Raw genomic sequence first — 22,195 nt, forward strand, 5'->3', positions numbered from 1 at the left:
AAGAGAGAGAGAGAGGAAGACAGTGGAGGCTGAAGGAGAGGGAGGGAGAGAGAGGGATGCAAGATGATGGAACCCAGAAACAGGCTTCACAGGACAGCTTTTCATCCCCGCTCTCTGCGGCAGACATGACTCTGGGCATTGGACTGTGCTGAAATTAGCCAGGGGAACAACACAGGACAGCAGGTCTGCAGCGCACTGCCTTGGTTCAACCTCACTGGATGCAGCAAGGCAGCTGATTTATTACTGAGGGGCTGGGTGGTAGCGTGTTTGCGTGTGCTTCTCTGAGTGTGAGTGTGTGTGTGTGTGTGGATGCAGGTTTTTATGGGTCCTTGTAGCGCTCGGAGCTGTGGGAGCGACCATTCCTCCAGTCGTAAAATGACATTCAGCAGGCAGGAGCTTTGTGTGCTGGTGTGCATCTGCAGTCCTCAGTAGGAAGTGGGAAAGTGGGATTCAGAGCTGTCATCGAGCGCAAGTGTCTGTGTGTGTGTGTGTGTGTGTGTTTACGGTGCTGTTTGCTGAGGTGAGCCAAGGAGGATCAGCCATATGTGGTGTGTTTAGGTTAGAGTAGCAAGGGTGAAGCAAAGGCAAAGATCCTAACAATGCAAGGACGAGCGAAGAGCAGCACTGATGGCAGGGAGTGCAGTTAAAGTACAAGGAGTGCCCTGGGGGTAGGGTGGAGAACGAAGGCAAGGACAGACGTGGAAGAGGAGAAAAGAACAAGGGGAGAAGAGAGGCAAGTGGAAGAGAGAGGGTGATCATGGCTGTCATATGGTGAGCTATAGCATATGCTGTAGTGCAGAACAGACTGGTGCGGCAGGGGGAGGACAAGCATCACTGCATAGGGGAGGGGGAGAGACTGAGGGAAAGAGGAGGGGGAGGTAATCAGCTCAGCACCTCTCTCCTCCATCCAGGAAGAGAAGCACAGTGGGACAGGCCCGGGAGAAGACACTCACTCACTCAAACACACACAAAGTCAAAGACGCACTGACAAGCGGCCAGGTCGGCGTGTAGAGGTCAAGAGGGAGCCGGTGTGGGACAGGGGGTCTGGGTGTACCCCCGCTGGTCGGCTGGTTCACAGGTCGGTGCAGGTCGGTCCTGGGAGAAGGAAGAGGGAGTCTTTTGGAGAAAGGAAGAAAGAAGTCCTGTTTCCGCTGACAGCTCTGCCACCTTTCCATCACCATGGGAGAATGGACCATTTTGGAGAGGCTGCTGGAGGCGGCTGTCCAGCAGCACTCTACCATGATTGGAAGGTAAGACACTGATCACATTTGTGTGTAAAAGGTTTTATTGTCCAGTTTTGTATCTGTGGTATTTTTTGTATTTGTGGTTCTAAGGAGCAGATTGGTTTTTTTTTTTAATGTAAAGACAGTATGTGTGTGTGTGTGAGAGTGTGTGTGTGTGTGTATAAATTCTGTAGGCATCAGTTAATGGCATCCCTACAGAAACCACCCTCCTCAGGCTTGTTCCAGTGCTCTCCTCTGTTCTACAGTCCCCCACAGTGATCCCTGCCTCCCCCGTCCCTTCCTCATCCCTGCTCTCCTCACCTTTATCCTCCACACCAGTCGTTAGTTAAGGGATAAACTAATTGCACACAATCAATAGCAGGCTTTACTGGGCATTATGGTTAATTCAGAGAGGTTCCTGTGTTGATACTACCTAATAGCCTAGCTATTGATAGATTACGCTTGATACCGTTGGCCACAGACCAATAGGACAGAAGGAGGAGAGGGGAGTGGGAGTGAGGGGAGAGCAGAGGTGCAGAAGATGAAAGGATGGTGAGCAAGCAGGTGTGGAAGGTAGAATCAAAGGGGAGTAAATGGCTCTGAACTCTGTGTGAACTCGAGAGAGAAAATTTTAAAAAAAGTTCATTCAATTTGTTCTCATCAGCAGACCCTTGTTTGCATCAAAGTAACAGTCTGACTAAATAATTTCTTATCTTTTGTGTGACAATGGTTCGTGGTGGAGGGTTGAACAGATGAGCTTTTAGTTTGATTAGCAGTGGAGACATGCCATGGAGACATGCTGTAAAATCTGTGTGAAAAATGTGTTCCACATCATCTCTGTGTGATTAATTGAATGCAAAAGTGGAATTTTCCACCCATTAAACACAATCCAAATGTCACGCTGGGATGCTCATTTGGAAAAGTGAAGAGTGAACATGCTTTAGCCTGCAAAATCTGGATGTGTAGGTTTGTGATTCAAAAATTACTTTTCATAAAAGAAAGAAAAAAAACAAAGCCACGAAGACAATGAATTTGACTGCAATGTTGTGTTCATTACCCATTACTACAGATCTGCAACAAGGCCATGCCCTAACCTGCCTGTTTCAGTAGCTTTGTGTGTGTGTGTGTGTGTGTGTGAAAGAGAGAGAGAGCGAGAGAGTGCGTATTGCTCTGTGTGTATGTGAATGGAGAGAAAATTGGCTCACGCTTTCATTGACTACACAGAGGCATTAGGCTAAAGGCCTATCCTTCAAAATCAACGACACTGCAACTGCACCAGAGCAACAGAGATGATGTGAGCCACCGAATACCAAAACTTGTGTTGATCGGGAATCTGAAATCATGCGAGATGGAGATTTTCCTTCCAATCGAGCACTACACCAAGTCATTTCAATGAGTTCTTCCTCGCTGCTTGAGAGTGCATTAACCAATGAAATCACCTGGTCTAGTCCAGTGGAATGAAAACCTGCATATAACACAGCATGTTGACTTGATTTAAAGATGCATTAAGCAATATTTCTTACCATTTAATTATACGACTCCCTTCTGCTTATGGGATTGGTAGTATTGCTGCGATCACTGAGAATCAACACCCCACTCTGAAGCCATATGGAGTGTCCAGGCGTGTTTAGCTCATTGTTTTGGTTCTCCGGAGAGACAAAACCAAAACAATGTTGGCTTGTATGTGACCGCTGGCAGCGGCTCCCAGCACAGAAACTGAAAAAAGCTAACTGTGCACTAACTACGCGGCGTGAAATGGCAAAGAGCTGAAGTAACTGGTGAAGAAAGTTGGACGTTTAGCAAACCGAAAAGAGATACATACAATTTTCTCATGAGTTGGGAAACCAAACAGGGGCTAAACGCCAGTGAATATTGGGATTACATTCAACAGGTGGCCAGAAAAAGGAGACCAAAGGGATGTCCGTGTTGCTCTGTTTCTGCTGGATATGTAAGTAGGCAACCGTTTGCTAACATGTTAGCCATAACAACTTCATAAGCTAATTGCTAACTGTTGTGAACTTGTTCTGGAGTCTTTCCGCCCCCTAGTGGTCAAACATTACTTAATGCAGCTTTAAAATCCAGTCCTGGCAGCTGAATCAGTCATACCCTCGAAGCACAGGGTACAAAAAAAAAAGGTGAAAATTAATCTTTGGATGACTCAATGTCTGTAAGCCACCTACAGTTTTTTTTTTCAGAGGCACAGAGGCAACTCTCAATTTGTCTGCTACCTCTCTCAAAAGTCATAGTGAATAGTCTCATGATGTAATGGCTTCCTCTTATATGCTTAATTTGAGCTATTTGTTGATCATGCATTTCACTGGCTGAACTCCCTGAATGCCTAAAATACATTTAGTAAAATGAGCTATGCTTTCCTGGGTCAATTTAGAACAGTCCTTTATGCACCAGTTATTGGTCTTCTTATTGTAGAGTATTCTAGATAAGTAAGCCACCTTCAAAAATGTCATAAACCTAGATAGATGAAGTAATCATCAGGAAGTAGTGACACTACTGTGTGCCACTGTGCTGAATACAGTGAAACGCTCTGTAAATGATCCCTGTGTGTTTTGGCTTCCCTCAGATTGTGTTTGTCCTACTAGGTTCTCTAGTTGACCCTAGGGCATTAGCTGTAACATTAGCTGCTTTCCAGTGAGGTTCCCTCCTTCTACTCTGCTTGTCTATGCCATGCGAGCCAAGAAGCATTGTCTTTGGAGTCACTTTGTACAGTATTTTGTAACCTGATTTTTTTTTTTTCTTTTTACCCTTGCCAAGCTGATTTTGATTTTGTCCCTTTTAGCTAGCCTGTTTGCAGGACATCTAAAAAATGTAGGCTATTGGAGAATTCTTATGCAGTTTGGTGGACAGAGAGACTTTGGGTTAGGGTGTATCCATTTAAACCTAAGTGGTGGTCTGGATCTTGCCTTTTTACCTGTAGACAGGCATTCTTAGACATTAGATGTTAGTAACTGTTAGACAATCTCAGATACAACACAAAACAACTAAAGATAAAGACTTGACTCCTAATCCTAAGCATGTGTCTGCATGGTCAGGAAATCAGTGACACTTAACATTTAAATGATCAGAATGATGTTTTTGGATGTACCAGCAAGTTGGAGAATTGTTCTCCACTGGCACAGATTCGTGCTGTAAAGGTGCCTCCTAGAGTGTTTATGAGCAGCTCCACACTAAATCATGTGTGAAGTCAAAATTGTTGCACTGACCTCTATGGGTTGAAAGGTTCAAGTCTGTTGCACCACTGACCACACCCAACTGTGCTGTTGGGTGTGGTCAGGTGTGGTCCGTTGCACTTGTGAACACAACCAACTGTGATGTAGTGTTGCACTGTTGTGCATTGTGAAGTCCTGCACTTCACAGGGTGTGGCCGGAGCATGCAGCAACTGCTAGATGGCATCACAAATAGGATGTTCAGCCTTTGTGTAGTGTCTTTTTAAAGAGTTTGCATGTGTGCGCTTGCAGTCCCAAGGATGCAGTTCCAAAGAACAGAACAGAGAGATTCCCTGATGGCTGAACAGTCTCCCCTGCATCAAAACTTTGGAACATGGTTGCATGTCAGTCATCTGTTTGAGTGCCAACCCTCTCTCTTGCAACGTGAGGATGTACTTCCACCACGAGACACTATCAGATAGCATTGTTGGATGTCTAGACTGTCTAATCCAGCTACAATTAAGCAGCTTCTTAATTGTAGGTTTTAAGCTAACCTATGCCCTGGCATAGGACAGATAATTAGCCTAGGAATACAGTGATAAAAATAGAAATGGACCAACTCTGCGCAGTGGCATAGGTTAGCTTAATTATGGTCTTTGAAAGAGACAGACAAATTGAGAGTTGCTTCTGTGCCTCTGACTAACCACAGGTGGCTTGCATAATATGACTCATTCAAAGATTAATGTTATGTATTGTGATTTCTGTAAGCCTGACTTCTAACTGGGTGACGTACAGTGTGTGCATGGATAACCAGTGACTGCAATCGTGATTACACAGTGAAAGAAATCATTGTCAAGGCTGCATTAACCTCTAACCTAAACCAAATTTACTGTATATTCACAGATACAATGACCCTGGGGTTTTCAGCATTAGATACCCAGCAGTTCAGTATGGACCGTAAGGTGTCAGCCTTTCTTACTCTGAGTTTTTAATTAGGTAAATTAATTAAGTTTCTGCTCTTGATGTGCAGAGGTAGTCTGCTAACAGGTGATGACACAACCAGGGCAAGCGTTATACATTTGGTGCGTATAATAACAATACAGCATCACAAAGGTTTTTTCCTCCAAAATTTGTGCTCGTACTTGTGCACTTTTTGCAAATATTCCTACAAATATTTTTCTGCAGAAACAGTCAGCTGACTAACTTTCAAATGATGCTACAGATTCAGGTGTCCATACTTCATGTAGATCTCAACATACCTGATTTTTATCACCAACACAAATAAAATGTGTTCGTGTTGATGTGCTGATGATATACAGATGTATTTGGGTAACACAGGATGTCAGCAGCCTTGATAATGTTTGCAGTTGTGTTATATGTCTCAGTTTTGTACACATAATTATACTTACTATAGCAAATACATTATTGTAATTCACTAAAATGTCCAAAGGTTTGCAGCTAATATTAAACTGTCAGACAGGGACTTGCTGGTAGATCTGGTGTAGTACTACTCAACATAATCATGTACAAACTGTTTTTACAGTTAAAGATGGTACATTAGTTAATCATTTACTTTTCCCTCCATCCTCTTTATTATTCCTCCTTATCAGACCAGCATTTGAACACCTCCACAGTTTGCATTCTCATGCAAATAAGACATGTTTGTTCCAGCTGGACAAACAACTGCTTGTATACTTTGCTGATCTGCCAAAAACAGAGATGTGTCCACACAACTCTGCAAATATCTGAATGCGGGGCTTCTCTGGCATATCGAGCCATCTGTTTGCGACGTATTGTTTTTTTCTGTGTGAAATGTCACTTTTATTTTCTATGGATAAAGTTACATATATACTTTAATTTAACTTCTCGGACTGCCCTTAATGCTGTATGTAAAAATGGTACTACTGAATTCTGAAAGCATACTGTAGTAAAAAGTATTGTGTACACAGACAGAAAATACAAAATGATGACATAGGTCATATTTTCATTTTCACGTGTGGGGCTCAGATGTTTTGCAGACCACAGGTGTATGTGTTTGTGCGTCTCATAGAAAAGTGCTCTACCATGAGAGGATGAAGCCTTTGGGTTTGAGTTATTCACCTTGCAGGTAGGAAGGAAGAGAGAAAGGAAGTGTTTTGATGCATCTTCCCCTACACTGCAATGCCGTAGTGAGGTCAGTGCCAAAGACAAGTAGAGCGAAAAAGAGGCAGAGATAATGGAGGACTAGAGTGATCTGAGGAAGATAAAAAAAAATAAATAAAGGGCGCCGGGTGGAAGGACAGCGAGGAGAGGATGTGAGCTGTAGAGGCAGAACAAAAAGGGTACAGAGGGAGGGAAGTAGGAGACAGATGAAAGAAGAGAGAAGTTTTCCCTCTGCAGAAGTTCAGTGGAGAATCTGTGTCAGAGATCCTTCCTCTGGAGCTGCTGACTGACCCACACACACACACACACACACACACACACACACACACACACACACACACACACACACACACACACACACACACAACTCACGCTGCATTGATAGGTTTTCTAAAAATACACGAGACCCTTTGTGTTCCTTAATTTCACGTTCATCTGAACGTAACGCTCTTCCTGTGGCTCTTGTGAAGTCACTGTGCCATCATGAGAGAAATTACATGCAATATTCACCGCTGGTGCAAACACAGCAGTGCAGGTTTGACTGAATACCACGCCACGCCTTTAATAAGAGACAGACGCTCTGTGTTGTTGAAACAAATGAACACATTATGTAATTTGGATTACATTTCATATATTGTACATAAATGAAAATCATAGTTATTTTAGAAAATGTAATTTTGTTGTGATTTAATTTATGTACTCTGTAGTAAATTTCTGTATCCGTTTACCTATTCTTTTTTCTGCATTACAGAGTTAAACTATCTATTATTAAACACCTATCACTCCCCACTCGAGCATTAATGATTAATCATCATTGAGCATCATAATAATGTTGAGAGTATGGTCTAGACCTGCTAAGTGCCCTGAGACAACTTGTGTTATGATTTTGTGCTATACAAATAAAATTGACTTGACATTATAAATACTTCATAAAATCTTAATAAGTGTTATGTGGCCCTTGTTGCAAGTTGCGTTTGATGTCAAGCCACTCATCAAAAATTTATGCAGATTTGACCGGCCTTTTAATGTAATGTACAAAATGATAAAATACCCTGTTGGTCTTTAACTCTGTTTATATGGTACAAAAAAAGGCACTGTACATAAACAGACAGGGATGAAAGTTTTGAATAGTATATCTACATCCTTGTTTGTTGGCTCTGAAAGCAAAATATAGATGACGATCTGCTCCTTTGCCCTGAAGTCGTTCACTCCTGTAGTTTCCATGCACATATCTGTGTTCTCTTTCCACTTTTCTTAAATAGGTCAGGATATCCACATGAAGGAGGTACCCTACTTTGAGAAGGGCACCCTACTTCTTCCAAAATAATTTGAGATGTAGGAATACGTTGCTTTAATTGAGGGCATCATTCTGCCTAACAGTAAACTGGAGTATATTTCATGCATCATTAATAGTCATCTCCCTGGATAAAATCTATACTGTCGAGAAAGATTGTGTTGCAAAGCAAAACAATGGAGCCTATTTCTCAGCATTTGGCAGGATGAGTAATCTATCATCCTGCAGCGAGGAGCGGGACTGTCTTTCAAATTAAACCATTTTTCTGCGCACCTAGAGTTGTCATTAGTTTATTTGTGCAGCAATCCCTGATGTTGAATGCTATTGATTATGCTGTTCGACGGGGGGACTTTACCAGTAAAGCTGACCTCAGCTTTCATTCAGCACAGGCTATTACTCATCACAGCAACACATCGATGGTGTGCGCATGAGCTTTAGCAGGCGTGTAATGTTTCCCTATATATAGCTTAGCTGTTTTTATTTGATGATTTTACCACATGGTAAAATAAATGTAAATCTATGGCATTTTCTGTGCGTTATGTTTCTCTTAACTTTGTATTCCAAATGAAAACAAATGTATTAAATTGTCTGGGAGCTTATTAATGAAAGGAGTGCACTAATTACAGCAAGTTATCTTCATAATGATAGTACATTACTACAGAATATTTAATACATGTGGGAAGTGCAGTATCCACAGTACTGCCTGATATGTTTTTGAATTAGTGAGCCATCTTTTCTTTATAGTGTGGTTAGAGTGCTTTTAATTTTCAGAGTAGATCTCTGATTAAAATTTACACTGCATAAGTTATTCGAAATGAAGAGGAAAAAAAAGCAGGATGGGAGGTAAATCAAATTAAAGGCATGATGGAATTAAAAGTGTCAAACTCAATTTATGGTGCAGCGCAGAAATCAGCAGCCAGGAAGAAACAATTCTGGTTCTGGTAACAATTATTAGCGACAGTCAGGTTGCATCATAATAATCTGCCAGAAAGTTAACAAAAGCCACAATCCCCAGTAGAGGAGGCGCTGTTACACAGAGCTGGTGACCTTGAGAAATTTTAACTCTTGCAATACTTCAGCAGCACAGACTTTTGGACATAAAGCATAGAGTTAAATGACCTTTTCAGACACTTGAATTAATTAAAAATAATTTCACGTGTAGAAGTGGGGGTTGAACATGCTGTGTTTAGACAGAGCATTAATATTGTCTGAAAAATTTGGACACTGTGTTGCTGATAATAGGCACTTTTCAGCAGTGAAATGAAAACATTGAAATGTGACACCACGGTTGCCATAGTTAATTCTGTAGCAAAGATGAGCTTCATTCATTGTTCCCATTAATAACATTATTTATTCTCAGTAGAAGTGGTAGTCTCTTTAAATTAGAAAATGGTAGAATATATTACATGTGATGGAAATGTATTTTGTGAAAAGCTTCATTCAGAACAAAAACAATCATGAACATTTAATTGCTCACGTCAAATCAGATTTATTTCTACATCCTTGAATCTTCCATCTTCCACTCTGTTCTACACAAGCTGGCCACATGGGGCAATGCCCAGTGAGCCGAGTCAGTGACCATTATGACTGAGGAGGTGAAGGCATGTCAGTCCCATGTGCTTCTGGTTAATTGTTGCCAGTTTGGGTGCATTAGCAAACATTAAAAACTGCACAAGGCGGCTAAGATGCTCTTTTGTTTTTTGTTTTTTTCCAAATCAAATTATATTTATGAGTATAGATTCGCACCACATTCACTCCACACAACATTAACCACAACTCTTAAAAGCCCAGATCACATGACATATAAACTTGTTAATAAATCATGACAACCCCAGCAGTCATAGTAAACTGACTATGAGGTTTAAAGTGGGAAAATGATTGATAAAATGCCATAGTATATTAACCCACAAAATTTCAAAGCATTTGGCATTTACTTTGCTCATTTACATCTACTGATTTATTCAGATGCATATGCTTCTCATGGGGTTTGCATCGCATCTGCCAAGGAGCAGAGGAACAAATATAATTTTCCACAAATTCAGTAGTCTATTTACACTCATCCTTGCATCATTACAGGCTTGACTAACATAAATTCAGACAAATCTGTGTTCTGATGTGCTCAGTTTGTTTAGCTGTCACTGGGATAATAACAATTCTTCATAAGGGGGTGGAAAAATGCTCTACAAAGCCCTGTACAAAAATGATGCAATGGGAATTTCTGATCCAAATTGCTGTTTGGTTTTCTGTCTTTTGTGTTTGAAAAGATAACATGCCAAACATGCTGTAGACAACACAGTAGGAATTTGGATACAACAGCATTGCTGTCAACTACAGATAGAGGTAAACTGTGTAAATGGAAAACACCAGATTTTAGTGTCACTCCCTCAGAAATGTTCTCTAAGCTCACCATCAACTTTCATACTTAGAAAGACACTTCAGACTTCCTCTCAGTGGACTAGAAAGTAAGAAGCAACTCAGTTTCTCCTATAGAGCGAAGGCATTCTTGGAATTTTCTGACTAAAGTAGATGTATGATACAAAATGCGAAACAAAGCAATTAGGAATTTGAGCTCAGTTTCCCTGAACTGCCGGTGTGTGCAGGATTACTTATTTGTGCAAGTGAGGGTCTAGTTGTGTTCTTTTTCACCTAAAAGTTAGATGCAGTGAGATAAAATGAGTGTCTGACTTAAAATGAGGAGGCCGATGGGGGTCACTGAGTGAGAGTCAGACCAATCTGAGCCTAATCTGTGTCGCACTGCAAAATAAAATCATTTTCTTTGGGTGGAAATTTGAGTCTTCAATCAAAAGCCCAACTTCAGATTTAACAGTCATAGATAATTATATCAGGACATCGTCACATTGTATGTGAGTCTATGCAGAGACTTTCTGAAGAAGAATTTTGGTCAATTCTTTGTATTTTACACTAAACTAAATCCCAAATCCTGCTTTTATTTTTATATTCTCCAGGAAAATGTGTTGATTGTGTAGAAGCGGTCATCCTTCTAAATACTGAATAGCCACAATGTGATTTATGGGATATTCTGAAATCGTATATTGGCGCAATCAGCAATATATGCTGTGTAGGAACCAAAGGGAAATGCTGATATCATTCATTTGAAGGTTTTCAACTTTCAAGTTATTTTAGATAGAGACGCTTCTGCATAGTGTGTTCCTCCCGTGGCTAGAATTGAGATGAAAGGGCAATTTTAGATGAAAGGCTAATTTTAGATGGCACAAAGACAAATGGGATGGAGGAAGGCTGCATCTGGTATACACTGCATCATCATCATCACGCATGGTTGGGTCGTGCGATGACTTAATGGAAAAGTTGTGTGTGGAATTTCTTCAAACACAATGTCCTCCAGCTTTGGACAGTTGTTTTGTCATCCATTTGTTACAACCAAAGAGTTTTGCTTGAGAAACAAATCACAGTCGCGGAAGATTTTAGCAGAGGCTGTTGGTGATGTTTAAAATTTAGTGCACCATCACAACACAAATCTTGTTCATACTTGTCTCAGATTAGATGTAACTGGCACAGTTAGCAGAAGAGTCTCCCCCCCTATTTACTTTCTCTCTTTCCTTCGTTATTCCTGAAAAAACAGCTGGAAGCTATTTCCGTCAGAGCTGAGCGAACGAGCGAGATAATTACATTTCTGCATATGTTGACTCTGTGTTGTGGCACAAAGGAAATTTACCGAATGAAAAGGCTTTCGTGATTTCTGTCTAAAATCACAGGCATCAGAGTTCTCTTTTTAAAGCATTTGTGTTTTAAACTCTCAGTAAAATATTGCTGATGAGTGTTTGACGAGCTGAAGACACACAAGTTGGGCTCATATTAGTGTATTCGTCACACCCACAGGTGTTCAGGTGGTCATGGATGTCTGCCTGATACGTGGGCAAGACCTAGGACTATTAAAACAGACAAATAGTAGATGAGGGGTGGGAGGATAGAAATGTCTGCACTCTGATAATTACGCTGCCTAATTTCTATGGTTGGTAAGGACTTTATTCATTATGTGCTGCCATCATCAATCAGTGGAGCTTATTATTGAGAGTGTATGGGCGGGAAGTATATTTTTACTCTGGATCTCTTCACAGATACTGAACTCACTGGTCCTTCAGAGGTCTGTCTGTGTTTGTGGAGATATACACCTTTGTATGTTTGTTACTCTCGACTGAGATACAGTAACGAGTGATTTATATTCACAACGAGTGTGTGTGCGTGTGAGAGTAAAGTGTGCGTGTGTGTGTGTTTTCCAGTGCATCTGCTGCTGTGCTCGGGGTCATTTTTGTCCCTGGAGGCTGGCGACAGCAGCTGCTGTATGAATGAACGTGTGTGTGTGTGTGTGTGTGAAAGCCTCTGGGAAAGACAGCCCTGCACGTCCAGCCGACACACCAGCCGAAGAGCTGCTATCGTCGCACTATACACACACTCGCACAGGTCAGTCAGCCGCCCACAGATCAGTTTCTAAGAGTAACGCAGTGATGAACTACCACATCCTTAATCTTTACTTCCTCCTTTTCTTAGCTTGTCCATGAGCTGCTGTTGGTCTTTGCACTTTGTGAAAATGCCAGCTGTCAGCGATGCAGCATAGGAAAGTGAAAATTAGGAGAGGAGAGTTTCACATGTCAGCCCAATTCAGAGACACAGACAGATCCACTTTAATTTAAAAACTCATTAAATCTCTGGCACGGTGTTAGGGATTTAGAAAGTCTCAAAAATTGTGATGATTAGTCCAAGCTGAGAGAAGGTCCTCAAGGATGCAAGCAGTTAAGTGAGGTGATGAGTGGTGACTGATGTGGGAGATAATTTACTGGTCACTTAAGAAACTTTTAAGAACAATACAGTAGAAAGAGCAGAGGTTTAGAGCCTGCATCTTCTTCGAGCTGTTCCTTTTTGGATCGACTCAGCGAGGCTTCATTTTCATATTCAGCCCCTCAGGACTGAGATACTAAAAATTCTAAACTCTTTTACATCATTTATGGAGGTTATTGAATATTCTGCAGGTTTAGGCCTCGGAGCTGTCCCCGCCCCAATCTGCCCTAACGTACAGTATTGGCTTGTTACTCTGCAGCACTTAAAACACTGATGTTTGCAGATAACCTTCGTCCACTGCTTTCTGCTAATGCAGCAATCTGCCCTGTGCTGATTATCCTGTTATCCAGCAGCAGAGCACACACAGACACATGCAGGCACAAATACACACACACACACACACCAGGCCTTCAAACACACACAGCACAACACTCAATACTTGCAATGTCTTAGAATTTTTTTTTAACAACGTAAAACTGCCCAACAAACAAGTGCAGACTGATATCTGCAATACGGTAAAAAGTTTGAGGAGATCTGAGAAAAGTCCATAATGCCTGAAAGTTCTTACTGTGGAGGCACCATACAACCACAAACATATCACTGTCTGATTAAGACAATCGATCACTAATATCAGGCGGCGAGTGAAGCTGCACTGAACAAAGCAGTCACAAGAAATGTCACATTTTGGGGGAAAACAAAAAGGTTTATTCTTTGTGGTCCATATTTCAGTCAGTCCTCTGCAACCCGTGCATTTAGGAAATTAGCACTCAACCAAGTCAGTTTTACTGGGTTTGTGCATTTAAGTGGTCAGTGGTAACTTGTAAATACATCACATAAAGTGGACATAAGGCTGTTGTAAGATTTAAAGGGGGGAGTAGCCATAAACAGCTTGCTACTTCTTGTTAGCGGCCTGGATATGTTGTTAGTCCCACACAGGCTGTCACAATCATTTACACAAATTAGAAGAAAGAAATCTGAGTTATTATTGATAGATATTAAACTATATTTATGATTTATCACATATTCGTAGTAAATACAATTTCACAACCAGATTATCTGCTGGTATTCACCACTTTATGGAGATATGGAGATAAACGCATGATGCCTGGATGCATCATCACGAGCTCTGCATCAAAAACTTACGATAGGGAGGAGACACAGGTTCAGTCCACTCACCCTCAGTTCAAATGCTGCACATTCCTAGCTGGTGTCCATCCCTCAGGAGACTGCCTGTTTATTGGTGAATACGCAGAGCATGTTTCATTTAAACTAACATATCTTTATTTAGATATCAGGTAGAGACAAGCTGAGAAAACCAGTTGAAAGTGCTGATGTGGTGCTTCTACGCAGCATCTAATTTGCATCTGTCGGCCATAAAACATTTGTAGAAAGACATTTTTAAAACTTTGAATTAATTATGTTTTTAGTGATTTACAGTGGCAGACCGAGACTTTCAATGAAAAAGAAACGAAAATGAGATGGGATAAAATCACTTTACATGTAAATAGACTGTTTTACAGCTGCATTTTTCACTTTTTTTTTGTGAGTGTATGAATAGTGAAACAATATTCTTCCGAACCTGTTCTGTCATAATATTTTGAGTGATCATCACTAATGTATCACTAAAGATTTTTTGGGTTTGGGGTTCTTGTTAATTTCAGTAATTTAGAAATAAACAAAATGATTAATCAGACTCAGAATCAGTTTGTGCAGAAAAAAAGGGACACTGTGCTTGAAGCTGAGAAGGACAGCTTAAAATGTGCTAAACAAAGAAAAAAATGAATTCATAAATTTGGCAAAAATTGATCTAAATGAATGTGGACTCCTGCTTTGGATACAGTGCAGTGCTGTGAATAGAACAGCGTTTTCATTTTTGCAGAGATTCCACCAACATTTACCATCTGTTAGGTCTGGATGATAAAAACTCATTTGAGCGAATTTTAACTACAAACACATTTTTTTAAAAACCATAATAGGCCTGCCCAGTCTATGCGCTTGTGCCACTATACAGAGAGACGTGGATATCAGGCAGACTTAGTTAATGCTATTACGACGTAGTAATTATCACATGAGAAGAGGCAGACGTTGAACAGAAACAGAAAGTGAATGCAGACGTGCTGTTCGCCGCTCCTGCCTGTTACTCTGTTATAAATCAGCATCCAGCACTGCAGATTCTCACTGACACTGAACATGAGCTAGTTTCATATTCCCTGTATTATTTAAACAAATATTTGCATATAAATGCGCAGCGTCGAAGACAGATTTCTGTCTCAGTGAGCAGTACGCCTCAAATGACTCCTTGTGGTGCAGAGAACCATCAATAACGGCCCTCAGGTCAAATCCACTGCTGTCAAATGACCAGTGAAGGGAGATACATCTGGCTCACAGCAAAGGATCAGAGAGTGACTGAATGTCTTTACCTAAATTACATACACGACCTGCATTTTCGCTTCTGGAAGACCAAAGGTGCAGAGAAGCTTTGTTCTGCTGATTTTCCAAACACGCTGAAAGTCAGTGTAGCGTATCTTCTTGCAGCTGCTCCGAGCACAGGCGGCCCGACACGATTGCCATTTTGCACAAGTCACACACATGGCTGACTCTCCCTCTTTGTCTCTGTGTCCTCGTGTCTGTCTTTCTCATACAAAAAACACACACGGGCGTACACTCGCAGGTGGAGCAGAAACAGTCCTGCAGCGGCGCGCTGCTCTATTTTAAGTCAGTTTCACACTAACACATGTTCCTCCGTTATAACTCTTACTTTGACCTGTCTTCCACTCTCTCACGAGCTGCCTCTTTGATCACCTCATTCAAAGACATTTATTTATTTTTTCACTCCCCAAGGAGTGAAAAACTTTTTAGATGTTTCTCATAGTTGCAGGATATTTTTTCCCTCCCTACCTCTGTGTCTACTACCCTCTTCTCTCCCTGCACTCGTTTGCCGATCCTCACCTTTCACTAATTCGCTGGTTGCTGTGGTAACTGGCCATGGAAGGCAGGTGTGGACATTTTTGAGTCCTCATTAAAAGACGCACTATGGAGTCTCGTTTGACATGTGGATAAAAACAACAGAACAAAGGCCAACTTTCAATGTGCATATTTAAAATCCACAAGAATCATGTCATCTTACATCATCTGATTTAAAAGCTGTCGTCATACGTAGCTGCCATTTACCCCTGTTGTTCTAACCTACCTAGGACCAGCTCCCATTTATCACTGTCCCTGTAGTTGCCTTGGGTGGCCCCTCTTTTGCTTGGAAAACAAGTGTCTTCTAAGTAATTGGCTCCTCTATGCAGGGAACATGCACATCCACTGCATTGTGGCACAAAAACTGGGGAACCCCATGATGTGCAGGCTTTCCTCGCTCATTAGAAAGAGCTGACAGTGCAGCCCTAAAGCCTCAGTCCTCCTCCGCAGTGCCCATGCTGGATCGACACCAGAAGAGAACACTACAGCACACCAGCCCCTCAGAGGCCTTGAACAGCAGCTGCACTGCTCTGTAGATGCGCTGGCCACTGGACACAGCTTTCTATTACTGCAGCAATGCACTAATGATGCTCAATGGGACGCCACCACCCCCAGGTTTTTAGAAGACGCTACCTGTATGGTTTAGCGCTAAGTTGCTAATAATTGGCATCTAAACTATGACTCTCCATTTTTCCAGAAGTGAGGCGAAGGGCTTCTTTGGTGTCTAAGCTCTTTAAACAGAGGCACCCCTAAAAGCTCTGCAACTGTCAACACATGTTGACCCACAACATGGTGCCTTTCTCTTCCCTCACGTGTCGGGGAGGAAGAGGAAGAGTGAAAAGAGGTCATTTGTACAGCAGTTTAATATTTATTAAACAGCTGTGCAACAGTGAAGAAGATGCCACGAAAGGCAAGAATGAATATTATCAAAAATGCTACCAGTGGATTTTACAACACTGTTCCTTCAATCAGTGGAAAGCAATCACCTTTGAAACATATATGTGCAGTCACACATGCTGAATGAATGAATGTGATGTTCCGTTCCAGCCCAGAAGTGAAGATGAGTGTGAAATCACCTTTATCCTCTGACAGGCTTTTATGATAAGTGAGCTTGTGTGTGTGTATGCTATCTAGAGCGCAACTCTGCACTATCCTATGGTGTTGTTTGTCATGGCAGCTGAGTGATAACACATGCGACCACGTACACACATTCATGCACGTACATGCCCATGCATACACACACATACATGGACATAGTTAGGACCCACAAGGGTTCTTAGTCTAAACACTATATATATTTTTTTTCCTTTGCTCAGAAATGGTTTTGAAGTACAAGGTGAACATAATGTTATTGCGTCCCTTTAGAGTCATAATCACACCCAGATATTCCCTGAACCTCTGTGCATTTGTTCCTCATTAACTGACACTGTCCTTTCTCCCTTTCACGCCCTCCCCTTGCTGCCCTTTCCTTCTCCCTCTGTCTCTCTGCAGGATCCTGCTGACTGTGGTGGTGATTTTCCGTATCCTAATAGTAGGCATAGTGGGAGAGAAGGTGTATGAGGATGAGCAAACCATGTTCATCTGTAACACCATGCAGCCCGGCTGCAACCAGGCTTGTTACGACAAGGCCTTCCCCATCTCGCACATCCGCTACTGGGTCTTTCAGATCATCTTGGTGTGCACGCCGAGTCTGTGCTTCATCACATACTCTGTTCACCAGTCGGCTAAAGCGCGGGACAGAAGCTACTCTCTCCTGCATCCTTACATGGATCACCACGGCCACGGTCACCACGGTCGCCATCACGACCACCATGCTCGCAAGCTTCACTCTCGCAACATCAATGGCATCCTGGTGCACCCTGACAGCAGTAAGGAGGACCATGACTGCCTGGAGGTCAAGGAGATCCCTAACGGACCCCGAGGACTCCCTCAAACACACAAGAGTGCTAAAGTGCGACGGCAGGAAGGAATCTCACGTTTCTACGTCATCCAGGTGGTGTTCCGCAACGCGCTGGAGATCGGCTTTTTGGCCGGCCAGTACTTCCTGTACGGCTTCAATGTGCCGGGGATGTTTGAGTGCGATCGCTACCCATGTGTGAAGGAGGTGGAGTGTTACGTGTCTCGTCCCACAGAAAAGACCGTATTTCTGGTCTTTATGTTTGCAGTAAGTGGCATATGTGTGCTGCTCAACCTGGCTGAGCTCAACCACCTTGGCTGGAGGAAGATAAAGACGGCCATCCGAGGGGTGCAGGCCCGAAGGAAGTCCATCTGCGAAGTGCGCAAGAAGGATGTTTCACACCTGTCCCAGGCCCCCAACCTGGGCAGGACCCAGTCTAGTGAGTCAGCCTACGTCTGACAGAGGCTTCTCTGCCTGGGGGCTCGAGGACCTCTTAAATTTTGGAGAAGAGCTTTTCCCTGGCCCAGGACCGCCGATCATTAGGGCACAAAACTCACCACTGCATTATTATTCAGGAGCACAGACAGACTCTGTGCAGTCATGATGAAGCATCAATTCACAAAGTAGAGACTTCGACACTTTAAGAGAGAAGAATCACCTTCCTAAAAAGGCAACTGTGTTGCTGGAACAAAGCTTACACCTAAAGCTTACACGCTGGAGAGTTCTGCTCTGCCTAGGTGACACTAGGTGCCTTCAAAGAACCCAACAGATAAAACTGAGCAATTACTAATGATTAAAAAAAAAAAAAAATGTAAAGATAGTCTGAGGTTGAATTATCTGAAGATTTTCATTATTTGCCTTTGCTGTAGGTCAGAAATAATCCCCTCAGTTTCCAGTTATGTGTGCATATGCAAGAGCTTAAGCGTGTGCATGCATACGCATGTGTGGGTGCGGGAAAAAAAAAAGCCAGTCTCTGACTTTGAGACAGAAAATTGAATGCTAAGCTAATCTCAGCTACTGAGAGGAAGATAATGTTATTTCTCTTTGTCCATAGTCTTTGAGTGAAGCCACTTGGCAGACAAACAAGCACCTTTTTAAACGTGTTCTTAACTTACACAAAGTCGAAACACAAAAACCAACAGCACTAAAACTATCAGCATAAACTTGAACACAGTTTTTGTTGTCAGTGTAGCAGGCTTTTTCTTAAAGATTTTCACTATTCTTCATATTGTTTGATGCTTTAGGTGCCAGTCAGGCTATAGTCTGACACATTGTGCATTGAAGATGAGTAAGATTTACTTTCCAACACTGTGTTATGCACTGCAGCTCTCCCAACGCCTGCGAGGGATGCTGTTTACTCTCAGAAAACACTGAAATGTGTGCCAGTGTTTCCACTTTGGCTTGTAAAGTGTGATCGCTGTCTAAGAGGATGAACGGAGTTAGATAAGGATTTCTTTTTTTTTCAATTAAACAGGAAAAGTATTGTAGTCACAAATATTTTAACGTGTAACCTCAAGCTTTTTTTCACAAGCAAATTTGGTGCCATATTTCAAAGTTACTGTACATAGATGAAATGTTATAATTACACTTAGCCTTTTTTCCCTGTGCGGTATAGATAGGCTTCACTTGGATGGGGGAACAGAGGTTTGGGTGGTAATGAAGATTAATCATAGATTGCCAGCTTTAACAATATGTATTATTAATGTGCTCTTTGTTAAGCCTTCACCCTCTAATGGAGAGTATATGTTCCAGAAAGTGTTTTCCCCCTTATGGACTTTGAAAAAGGCATGATACTGAAGCATTAATAGAATGGATAGATTATGACATGTACTTAAAAAGAGACTGTTTTATTTATTTGCATCCTGCTCCTGTGAAATGTAATACTCAGCATGCATGAAGATGAAAAATATAAAGAGATATCAACATAGAATCCCATTGTGGAAATATTGAAAGTGAATAACTGAAAGGCTCCAGAACTGCAGCAATAATAATATATAGTATGTGAAAAAAAAATATGTGAATAAATTATTATGCAAACAGTGATTTTGGCTGTGCTGTGTTTGACAAACAGGTGATAATTACTGCTGCCATTTTGCTTTCATCAGGATGTTATGAGGTGAGTGTTAGATAACTGCATCACAGTTACACAGTTTATGAAGAAATCACACCACTATCAAAACCACAATATGACAACACTCTATTCATAACAATTAAAAATCACGCATTCAAAATTAGACTGAAATAAAAGTGCAAAAATGTTGTGAGCAAAATGTATTTAAAGAATCAGAAGTAAAAACTGGTACATACAGTTGGGTGCTTAAAGTTGCAAAAATGTGTTATATTTTAGAAGTTCATCATATGTTTGGGACCTAAAATCTTTAACTGCAAAGTTACTCCTAACTACTGAATAAAGTGGAGTGAAAACTATAATATTAATAAGTAGAAGAGCAGAAGCATAAAGGAGCAGAACATGGAAATGCTACAGTAAAGTACCTTGAAAATGCACTTAAATTCTACTTAAAGTTCTTGAGTAAATTTGTTTCTTTACTTTCCACCACTGCCAGTGCACATGGCAGCAGTGCACATGAAAAGCATAGTATTACATGAAATATATGGTAGCTTTTCACGTTATATAGAATACATAGGTTTATACAGCCCAGAGTTATTTCAACTGCACAGATTCAAAACCTCCTTCAGAATTTATTATTCAGCACTGAGAAATGCATTAGTTCCCTCTGTGAGTTTCTGCTGATAATATATATATATATATATATATATATATATATATACACAGTATATATATATATATATATATATACACACAGTATATATATATATATTTAACCTGTTCACTTCCATGACAGAAAACTCCTGAAGAAAGTAAACTTATCATAAAACTATTTTCAAGAACTTCCCATTGTGGTTTTGCTCATCTACCCTGATAACAGTGTTTGTGTGGAGAAAATATAATTTTTTATGCAAAGATGTTTATGATACTCACGCTATTGTTTCTCAGGCTCAACGTGACTCGTGAGTTATTCAAGCAGACCTGATCATTTCAGTAATGAGTGAGGTTACTGGGGGAGAGAGGAGAGAGAGGCGTGGGGGCGGTGAACCTTTTAGCGTTATTAAACCTTCAGTCAGAGCAGGCGGCATGTGGTCATGTCCTGGGAAACACCGAGAGCATAGTGGGACCTGAGGAAGAGAGACAAGCGTGATGGAGAGGTGTGTTAATAAAGTTGATTGTATGATGGGATGTAGAGTAATGAATGTTGTGGTTATTCATTCACTTAAAGGCCACACTGCATTCTTATTAACATGTTGTGTTGTGTTGTGATTGACTCTCTGCTGTGTGTGATATACATTTACGTCAACAAGCACCAAACAACAACTACACACACACACACACACACGCACACACAGAGTCAATAAATGCCTAAACAAAAGCACTGCTGAGGATGCAGCCAGGCCGGTTGCTGTGGTGACAGGGGGGCAGTAATGATGTTAAGCACCACAGAGACTACAGTAGTGAAGGGAAGAAACAGCACTGCACCATCTCTTCTGCTGTTGCACCACAGCAGCTCGTCATCCTTACAGAGCACACACCAGTATCATTCATGAAAGTGAAAGTTAGAAAAATGTTGTGCTGTGTTTTATTCTGCAGTAGAGTAATTCCCTGCTGAAGACATCTTTGGTTATAAGGATAATAGAGTAGAAACTATAGGTGGTCTAAGATTACATCGTTGCTTGTATTGTTGCAATGTTACAGAACATTTAGTTTTAAAAAATCACCTTTGAATCACTGATTACCACTGGAGCACTGAGCATAGCAACCAATTCCATTTTTAGAGTCACGTTTTCCACATTCAGACTGCTTTACTGAAAGTATATCAATTTTATACTTTAAGTGAACGTTATGAAATGAGAAATGATTTTAATCATATTAGCTGAATGATTCACTAAGTCACAATTAACAAGTTAATGCAGTAGAAAATGTTCTCTTTGCACACAGTTAGCCAAGCCTTTTTACAGCAACTTACATTAAATTTCTGCACTTAATGTCCCTCCATCAGATACAGTGCTGCAGCACAGCATAGTTTGAAAAGAAACTTTTATGGCTACTGCCTCTCTCCAGCTTTATGACAATACATTATACACAGACAGCGTGTTGGTGCTCATAACCATTTGGGCTGAACAGAGCAAAGCGACTCAGGTGTCTCTAAGCTGTATGCTCAGATCACAGTTATATACAGAGCTGTCAGTCAGCACCCACATCCCGTCACATTTGTGCATTCAGTACAATTAAGTATAGCAAATTGCGTAACTACAACAGGAGTTCACCCTACCTGCTTACTCATGCATCAAAGCATGCAAAAGCGTGGTTTACCTCACCGTGTAATCACAGGGATGGTTTGAGGCGCTGTAGGTTTATGAATTTTAAATTAAAATAAGAAAGTTATACACAGTGTGCTGACATGCAAGACCACAAATGAAAAATAGAACAAATGAACATACGGTAACAGGAGGCCCCAAAACGCATACCAACAGACAAGCCTGAGCTGTCCAATAGAACATGGATGGACAAGCTAGTGCAACCCAACAGATTTTCAGGTGCTCTTTTCTGCTCTCAGCTAAAGATGATGCAATGTAAACTGCAACATTTCAAAGGATATTGGTGTTAGACAGTAATGCTGACCA

The 22,195-nt window shown here is 41.3% G+C and overlaps 1 protein-coding gene across 1 annotated transcript; it reads left to right on the forward strand.

The window, feature by feature from the left end:
• Nucleotides 1-1,179: 1,179 nt before the first annotated feature.
• Nucleotides 1,180-17,956, forward strand: LOC121190874 (gap junction delta-2 protein-like). The gene is made up of 2 exons (XM_041051899.1): nucleotides 1,180-1,250; nucleotides 17,092-17,956. Exons 1-2 carry the CDS (start codon nucleotides 1,180-1,182, stop codon nucleotides 17,954-17,956), a joined length of 936 nt encoding a protein of 311 aa, XP_040907833.1.
• Nucleotides 17,957-22,195: the final 4,239 nt, after the last annotated feature.

The sequence above is a fragment of the Toxotes jaculatrix genome, chromosome 12, assembly GCF_017976425.1.
Source record: "Toxotes jaculatrix isolate fToxJac2 chromosome 12, fToxJac2.pri, whole genome shotgun sequence".
In the NCBI taxonomy this organism is placed as follows: domain Eukaryota; kingdom Metazoa; phylum Chordata; class Actinopteri; family Toxotidae; genus Toxotes; species Toxotes jaculatrix.